The sequence below is a fragment of the Mus caroli genome, chromosome 16 (assembly GCF_900094665.2).
Source record: "Mus caroli chromosome 16, CAROLI_EIJ_v1.1, whole genome shotgun sequence".
Lineage (NCBI taxonomy): Eukaryota > Metazoa > Chordata > Mammalia > Rodentia > Muridae > Mus > Mus caroli.
This window is the reverse complement of record NC_034585.1, coordinates 83,302,894-83,312,625: the sequence shown is the minus strand read 5'-3', so window position 1 is coordinate 83,312,625 and position 9,732 is coordinate 83,302,894. Positions and strand designations below refer to the sequence as shown.

Here is a 9,732-nt window from a genome sequence, read left to right as displayed (position 1 = left end):
ATACGCTGCTTTCGGCCAGAGGAAGCACCTCCCAGCGATGGCTCCTTTTGGCCTGACACCTCAAGGCAATTGCTTTATAAGATTTTTTTTTCTTTTAGAATAAGAACCCTTACCAGGTTACAGAGAGTCTTTTTAGTGGGAAACAATGATCATAATTAGAGATAGACATGTCTTTGACATTATTACCTCAAACGTTGTCCCTTCTAATGCATTTTTACCATCTTAGATAAATAATCTTTAACATTCAAACTAGCACAAAGCATAAAGTGTTTAGCTCACTGCACAGCAAACCACCCCTACCCCAGCCTCATCCCACCAACCCATCCCCCCACACACACACACAAGTTAAGATGGATATTTAATATCTAGATTCCATTCTTAGGCAGGTGCATGAGAAATAAGAATCTCTCCACATTTCAGTTAAAATCACTTTACTGAAGTCCAGTCTTTTTAAGTCCTTATACATCTTGCATATCAGTGTTTTGATGACACTATTCATCACGGAAGCTTGCCATTTTGAGGCACCAATCAGTGTGTGTTTTTGTTTAAAAGAAATGACTGTGTGCGGATCAGCGAACAACTTTGCTAGCCAGATGGCAACAATTTTCGGACAGATTGTGCAACGGGTGTCAATTATTTTTAATTAAGCTAGCTTCCCTCAGCCCAGACAGTCTACCTCTAAAGCAGTTTTCTGAGTGATGTGCACGGTGACCTTTTGCTGAGGGAAGATGAATAACAGCTTTGAAGATTGAACACTATTACCTGAATTCCAGGGCCGCAGACATCACTGCTCTATCCAGTTGTGAAACCACACAAAAAGTAAATATGTGTGACTAGGATGGTATTCTCAATTCAATTAAAGCCGCGGGTAAATTGTGTTCATGCGCCATGGGGATGACACACCCAAGGACAGGGGTATATAAGTGCTTTGCGTCTAAGAAGGGCTATTCCAACTCTGAACAGTCTCCTCATCCCATCCTCAAAGTCCTAGCTCCTCTCAACATGTCCTGCAACAGCTGCTCTGGAACCTTCTCCCAGTCCTTTGGAGGCCAACTGCAATATCCGATCTCTTCATGCGGTTCCTCCTACCCCAACAATGTCTTCTACAGCACTGACCTCCAAACTCCCATCACCCACCAGCTGGGCTCTTCTCTTCAAAGTGGGTGCCAGGAAACCTTCTGTGAGCCCACCAACTGCCAGACAGCCTATGTGGTCTCCAGACCCTGCCAGAGGCCTTTCTACAGTCAGAGGATTCGAGGGCCCTGCAGCCCCTGCCAGTCAACTTTCTCAGGATCCCTGGGATTTGGTTCCAGGGGTTTCCAGTCTTTTGGCTGTGGCTACCCATCCCAGGGCTTTGGATCCCATGGTTTCCAATCAGTGGGATGTGGTACCCCTACTTTCTCATCCCTAAATTGTGGATCCAGCTTTTACCGCCCAACCTGCTTCTCTACCAAAAGCTGCCAGTCCTTTTCTTTTCAGCCAACCTGTAGGACTGGCTTCTTCTGATCTCTATTGGGAAAATTAGAAATGTAAAAGGTGCCTACTACCTACTGTGTTAAGAGCCATACTGTCTTTAGAGTTTCTATATTAGTCTAGAGATTTGACTTCTACTCATGAGTTCCTGTAATTGGAAAATGTATTTGATTAGAGAAAGATGCTAAATTGTTTTCTTGTATATTATAGGTATGCAAAAACCAAGCATAATTCTTTCTTCACGTATCTCTTAGTAATTACTCAGACTTCCGGTCTTGATTCTTGCAAAGAGGAAGGTTGTAAGTTTAAATAAAAATATGCAACTAGACTTCTTTATGTCTTGTGAATACCATTATTGTTACTTTCATTTTCTTGTCTTCAAAACTACTTCAGAACATCTCCCTGGGCTTTGTTGTATCGTGAACCTGACATGTTATTTGTATAGAGTTAAGTTATCCTTTTGTATTTGAAGGATTTTTTTTTCAACTTTTCTGTCTTCTCCATCTGTTAATACATCACACACTGAAATGAAGAGAGCACCTTATTAGAATAACAAACTTAGATCTGCGATTTTTTTTCCACATGGTGCTATGTAGTGTTGGGAGAAAGATTATCCTTATGAAATACATTCTAAAATATGTGCAAAGTTACAGGTGGGTAAGAAGTTACATGATCATGAATTAGGTGGAGATGGGGTCCAGTCCCCCATCTTCACGGCCACATAAACAGAGCTTCTAAATGAAATCTCTAACACATTCAACAGTTACTTACAGGTATAGCTAGCATTGTTCATATGTTACTTATATATCTTGGTGATATCCCAGTTGGGTCTTGTGACTCTTGGGTCTGATGAAAAGAATTTGGTTTATATACCTATACCTATACCTATACCTATACCTATACCTATACCTATACCTATACCTATAATATACATACACATACACGCACACATACATACATCCACAGTATTTAAAAGCCATGTAAATATTATTTTGTTTCAGGATCTGACTCGGTGCAGAAGTGGGATATCTTATTTGAATAGTGGACAGCGTCACAAAGGCTTCACTGCTGAATTCCAGGAACCATTATCAAAGGTGGAGATGATCTATGCCCAGGGTCACCACATACAATTTTTTATTCCCGTTTTGTCTCAGCATCCAGTTTTATTTTCTAATGGTCTCACAATCTTCCTTTCACTTATGACAATCAGTATAAGTTCATCAGCACGCACAGTGGCTGCTCTAGGGTACTGTCACTTGACTTCTGCTGTGGGTTCATCTAGTGTGGTTCAAGCTTTGAGAAAAGCAAACTATTTTTTGTTAAATCTGAAACAAGAGGAGTCTTCCATTATAAAAGAAATCTAACAAAAGAGATCATTTTTTTTTCATTCAAAAGAGCACGCAGAAGGATTACCATGAGAGAATTTATTGTTTTTATAACGTTGTGGGCAATAATAAAAAAAGACCTACATAAAGGCTGCGTCTTTCCCCTTTTTTATTATATATTTACTTTATTTACATTTCAAATGTTACCCCCTTTCCTGGTTTCCCCTTAGGAAACCCCATACCACATCCCCCCTCTCCCTGCTTCTATGCAGGCGCTCCCCCACCCACTCACCCACTCACCCACTCCCACTTCTCTGTCCTGGCATTCCCCTACACTGGTCATCTAGCCGTCACAGGACCAAGGGCATCTTTGCTTTTCCTTTGTCCACTTGTGAATGTAATGGACACATCCATACCCAACATGATACAGCAATACCCAGTATCTATCAGTAGGTGGGAGTAGTGGGAAAATTAGGTGTACAGGAATCACTATGTGATGTATTAACAGATGGAGGAAACAGAAAAGTTGAAAAAAAAATCCTTCAAATACAAAAGGATAACTTAACTCTATACAAATAACATGTCACGTTCATGATACTGGATACTGTGGTGTGAGCATACATTGTATTGTTTAAATTCACGACCTCTTATCGTTATTTTAGCACAGCGTGTATAACTTTACATTTTGTAAAGCAATTCTTTTCTAAAACAATTAGTTAAAAATAATGTCATTTTTAACATAAAGAGGATTTCTTCATTGAATTTGGAATGCTATAAAAGGTTAATTTTAAGCATAGAACGTATATAATAATCGGAAGACATTCTCATGATGGTTGATGCCATCACTGATTGCATGAAAAGTGAAGCATGTAATTTTATTGAATACACACAATATCTATGAGCCTGGAGACATGCCTTAGTGAGTAACAGAAGCTTATGTGATATATAAGTACAGATAGTATTAACAGAAGGAACTGATTTAATACATAATTACATATATCAAATTTTATATTATATATAATTTAAAATAAAAAATTAAAAGTAAGAATAAAATTAAATAAGAAGATTGATTTAAGTAGAATATATAAAAGTTGTACAGGCCCAAACTAGAAGAAATCCAGGCATGGAAGGAAGGGGTAGACACAAAGTCTCACCCCTAGCCATGGGATGGTTGGCAATTGTTAGCTGCTGGAAAAGGGAAGGTCAGCTTTTTGGTTTATTTGTTTGTTTAGTTGGTTTTATTTTTTGTTGTTTTTGTTTTGTTTAAGAATGCAGCCCCCTGGTAAACTGATCACACTTCAGCGGTGAGAGCACAGATTTAGGAGGCACAATTACTCTTAAATTACTTTTAAGGAAAATATGTGTGTGGATAGAGAAGGGAGTTAAACTTGGGGGAAGCTGGCTGGGGTGGGGGTGGGGGTGGGCTAAACATGATAAAAGAAAATGTTACAGGTAAAGCAAGACCCTGAAGGAACTAACTAGAAGGTGGTTGCTTAATGTTGGGAGACAAAAGTGTGTTTATGTGTGAACCTTATACCTAATTTTTCATTTGTTTTAAGTCATATTCCTGGTGTAAAAATAACATTTTATAGATAAGCAAACAAGCAAAAACCTTAAAGCAACAGCAGAAAGCAAAACAATCCATTGGTAGAAGACACTGTTACTGAGGATGAAAAAGAGTGGCAGGAGGGAGGGGGAGACAGAGATGGGGGAAGAACAACAACACAAAAACAACCTCTCTTGAAACTCTCTTCTTAAATCTAAACTTGAATTTACTTTAATTTTTTATTGTACTTCATCTATATGAAGCTAATAAACTAGATAGAACAGATTAAGTTTCCTCCTAAGATACAATTACCATAGCAGCAGAAACACAAATCAATCTTTGGTTATGATATGAGTTGTGATTTTTAAAACAAACAAACAAACAAACAAAAATTGCTAGGAAAAAAAACAACAACAGGAACTGACATTTTTATGAATTCAGATTATAATAGGGTTTTCTCTGAATCTATGGCAATCTTCCAACCCTTTTAGTGTCTCCTTTTCCTCCTGTCTAAAGAGAACAATAATCTGTCTCTATGGATGTGTAAATGTTAAGAAAAACGTCCTATGTCTCATAGTGCCTTGCTCCATAGAGCATGTTGTCAAGATGATGCCAGACAGGACACGGGCACACATATCACATGATAGGCTCACAGTCCTTCTGTAAACACATGTTTCTTTTGGTGTACACAACACACAGATATGTGGGTATCTCAAAAGTCACATTAGGGTAACAGAAGGAGCTCAGTGCCATTCTTTCCCTATGCAGTGATGAAAATCCAGGAAATTACAAAATGTCAACTAATGAGAGAGCCAATATAATGAGGAGACGTTGTTCCCTGTTGGACTGACCCTGAGGTGGACAACTGTGACAGTCTTTCCAAATGACCTTGAAAGTCTCTAGGATAATGCAATCCATATGCTGTTGATTAGGTCAAATTCAAAATGAATTTCTTTGGTAGATGTCTTTCTTCATAATTACACACACACACAGATACATACATACATACATACATACACACACACACATACATCCTGCCATAGTGTAAAATACCTGATTTACAGAATCATATGCCAAATTAACCGTCCCCAATCTCTGACTTCTGCTCTGCTTTCAGAATCAGACTAAGCACATTGAGTAAAAATACTCAATATTTCTTAGACATATTGTTTATAGGTCAATAGAAGTTGAGTTTGGGGGAAGCATCAGGGGGTCTACAACAGGTCCTGATCCCTGATAGTTGTGATTTTCCTTATACATGTTTGCTGGTAATGTACTGAAAAGATACTGTAACACAGAAGGTTGGAATTACAGCATTTACATGATCAAATCTACCCAGAGAGTTACCTGAACCTCATTTTTTGCATGCCCCCCCCAAAAGTCTGCATTCAAATACTAATAGACTTGGGTAGTTTTTGTTTATGTGTAGACACCATTTATAAATTATATAATATTTTATTCTTTTTTAAAGTTTATTTATTTATGTATTTATTTTAAAGATGTATTTACATTATGTATATGAGCACACCATTGCTCTCTTCAGACTCACCAGAAGAGGGCATCAGATCTCATTACAGATGATTGTGAGACACCATGTGATTGCTGGGAATTGAACTCAGGACCTCTGCAAGAACAGTCCTTGTTCTTAACCCCTGAACCATCTCTACAGCCCCCTAATATCTTATTCTTGAGGTGTAAAAGTTTAGTCTGAATCCCAATTGCCTTGTTTTTCTGGATCAGCAAAACTTCCTGTTACTCAGTTTCAGCAATTCTTAGTGATAGTCAGCCATGTCTTCAGGTGTGAAACATGACATTCCTATAGTTCCTTATTCCAAATGAGGATCATAACTAAATGTAGAAATATGTTTTCAAAGACAATTTGAAAAGGTGATTTGACATGTAATGAATTCCCCAACATATGAATGCAAATCCATAAGCAAATTAGTAATAAAGTGACCAATACATTGAGGTTTCAGAATGCATACATTTATTAGATTAAAATTTTGAGTTTTCAACTGCCCTTGGATGAAAACCAAACTACATGTATCATTATTTTTCCATAGTAAAGAGAGAAAGGAATAATTGGAGGTTACCCACAAATTCCAAAATCTCCCAGTAATTGAGAATGAGAGAAACAGTTAATGGAAGAAATAACAGATAGCAAGAAGAGGTAAGCAAGAAACAATTTTTGGAGGGCATACAGACTTTTACTTATATATTGCATGAAGGAAGAGAGGGGCTCAGCAGTTGAACCCCTAGAGAATATTACCACAGGTTGGTTTATAACATGGTTGGCAGATATTATCAGCCATGTGGATTGGGTAGCAGAATCTGTACCCATAACTCAGGAAAGGGAAGCCAGAGACTCCATAATTCAGAGGTTCAAAGACAGTGGATCCACAACCCATGATGTAGCATCTTCTAGATCCATAATCCTGGGAGAAGCAGTTGCTGGACCCAAAGCCCAGAGATCCAGCATATGTTCCCTGGCAAGGACTGCAGGGTGTGGAGCTCCTGGGGTAGTCGCGGGGCACCTGGCAGGGGCTGGGCACCACACAGAAACTCTGGCAGCTGGTGGGCTCAATGCAGGTCTCCTGGCAGCCACTGTTGAAAGAGGAGCTCAGCTGGCAGGTGCTGGGAGAGCCGCTGGTTGTGGTGATCAGGTTGCTTGAGCAGGAGGAACCCACGATAGGCAGGCAGCACCTAAAGGAGGTAGACAAGTTATCAGAGTGGCAGTTAGAGATCATGTTGAGAGATGTGAGTTCTAGTGGATGTAACTGAGACGATCCTGAGTCTGAATGTTACCTGTGAAGACTTGGGCTTATATACTCTCAAGAGGAGGCGTGATACCCAAGATTGTCAGCCCTATCCTATATGTGGGCTGTCCTTTAGAAATGTGCAACAAAAAGAAATGTGAATCTCACAAATTTCTCTGTAATTGTAGTTGCATTTGAATACTTCTCTACACAGTATATTTATGGCTGTTGTAATTTCATTGTGACAAAGAGCAATGAGCTACTCCTATGTCAGAAATGCCAGGATTACTTTACATTAAATATTATTTCATAATGTCCAGGAAGATCCTTTTTCCTCCTGACATACTTTTTGTGTGTTTTGTCATAGAATGTTATGAGGAAAACATTTTTCTTTACAACATAAGGGATGCAAGTATCATGTACTTGTTATTGTTGTTCCTGTTGTTAATGAATTGGAAACATACTTTTGGGCTTCATGTCGAACCTACTGAAGTTTAACCCTAATGTCTCCTCACCATCCATTCTATTTTTCTCATTATTCTCTCTGAATTACTCAACATTACCTAACAAAAACTTCAAAATAAAAAGATAGAAAGAAAAACTGAGTAATATTGAACCTTGCATGAAAGAGACAAAATCTGGTAAACGTTCCATATCTCAGACCTTAAGTGTACATATCCTTAACTGGGTCCTTTGGAATATCCTTCATAACAAACAAAGTAGTATATGGCAATATCTCTGTTAGTTCTGCATGCTGATCCAAAATTTAATCAAAACTGGAGAAGCTTGATTGCACACTACTGGGGCTGTGGGTGGCATCCAGCCTTAGGGAGGCAGTCTTGTAGGGTTGGAGTGAGATATAAACACCGTGTCCATGTGCCATAAGAAATATGCCAGATCAATAACACCTGGCTGCTGCAGAGTCCTCTGAGGTCTTACACTCTGCTCATTGTTCTGTTCTTGATCTCTGTGTTAGTCTCCAATACTACAAGTAGAAGCTTCTCTAACAAAGGTTGAGTGATACTCAGGTTTATAGATACAGCACTAGCACTGGGGGGTCATTTTACTGCCATGTTCCTTTACAAGAATAATAGCACTGCATTTTGTCCTAGGCTTGTAATCTATCAGCCACTTGGCTGCTTCAGCAGTGTAACAGAGTGAGCCGTAAATCCAACCGAAAAGTGGGTGGTCATTGCTATAGCATCTGTACCATGATTGCACTAACTCAATTGAAATTTCTATTCTGGCTCTTAGGATCAAGATAAAGCTTTACAAAGGTTCTATGTCTCATTCATAATAAAAGATACAAATCATGATTAAGGATAATATGTCAACTATAATAAAGTGAGAAACCAATACAGAAAATTTTGTGATTGTTATGAATAGGCTACTCAGTAGGGTTTTGTTTCCCAAATTGCAGTGTTGTAGCAATCAAAGTGGAGTTTTAAACTGATTTAAAATGTGTAAATTGCCTAAACTTTTATTAAAGTTTTTTTCCTTATTTTGCCAACCATTCGCATTCATCCTTTTCTCTCATTTACTATTTAAAAAGAAACACACGTAAATGTGTGTTTTGTTCCAATGCATGTCTTTAAAACATTTGCATACCTGGTGCACTTGGAGTCCAGAAGAGGGTTTTACATCCTCTGGAACTGGACTTACAGATGTTTGTGAACAACCAGGTGGGTGTTGAGACTTGAATGCAGTTCCTTTAGGAGAACATCTTGTGTTCTTAACTGCAGGGCCATCTCTCCAGTCACACTGTATGATCACTTTTGAGTCTTTATTTTATTGATTTTAAATTAGAATTGTTTTAAAATCAAAGCTTAGGCATTACAACAAAGAACTCAGGAGAAACAGCAAAAGTCCTTGAGATCTATGCCAAGTCAAAGTGGTTGCTTAGGGCCTATGGTGAAAATTCTGTGTTAACATTAGGGATCAGCTTCTCCCTCCAGTGTTTTTTATCTTTTCTCGGTTCAGTCACTTTCTAAAACAGTGGTTCTCAACCTTCCTCATGCTGTGACCCTTTTATATAGTTCCTCATGTTGGTAGTGACCTCCAACTATAAAATTGTTTTGTTGCTATTTTATCATTGGAATTTTGATAATTTTAAGAATTGCAATGTAAGTATCTAACTAACAGGATATCCGGTATGTGATTCCAAAGGGGTCACAACCCAAGATTGAGAAGCGCTTCTTGAGAGTTTCTTAGTAACATTTTCTATAAAACACACAAACATTCGATCAGGAGTAAAGGTGGAGGTTCTTCTGGAAATTGTGGAATAAGCGTTAGTGTAAATCAGGCGTGACATTTCTGCCACAGGAAGAGCATATTATATTTACTACAACAAAATTACAATGGCCTTTGTAAAATCCACTGTGCAGGAATCTGCTCCAGTGCAGCTACATCAACAGAGAGACTTACTACTGAGTTGCACACTTAAAAAGCTGAAGCCACACAAATATGCCAAGGACAACACTGTTGGGTACCAAAACTTTTGTTGAGATTATAACAGCTGCATCTTTCCACAAGGTAGCATTAGAGTCAGCATCTTCTCAGTTACATTGGGTCCACCTTCTTATCAACATGTCATACAAAAAGCTATTTTGGAATATGCTCTTGAGTGCTTTCT

General features: G+C 38.5%; 2 protein-coding genes across 2 annotated transcripts; one reads left to right on the top strand and one right to left on the bottom strand.

The window, feature by feature from the left end:
* The first annotated feature begins 952 nt into the window (after nucleotides 1–952).
* On the top strand, nucleotides 953–1,792 carry LOC110312114 (keratin-associated protein 14). Its single transcript, XM_021185659.1, has one exon. The coding sequence runs from the start codon at nucleotides 1,003–1,005 to the stop codon at nucleotides 1,504–1,506; it is 504 nt and encodes a 167-aa protein (XP_021041318.1). The 5' UTR covers nucleotides 953–1,002; the 3' UTR covers nucleotides 1,507–1,792.
* A 4,516-nt stretch (nucleotides 1,793–6,308) lies between these two features.
* LOC110311798 (keratin-associated protein 13-1-like) lies at nucleotides 6,309–7,120 on the bottom strand. The gene has a single exon (XM_021185342.1). The coding sequence runs from the start codon at nucleotides 7,089–7,091 to the stop codon at nucleotides 6,600–6,602; it is 492 nt and encodes a 163-aa protein (XP_021041001.1). The 5' UTR covers nucleotides 7,092–7,120; the 3' UTR covers nucleotides 6,309–6,599.
* Between the last annotated feature and the right edge of the window lie 2,612 nt (nucleotides 7,121–9,732).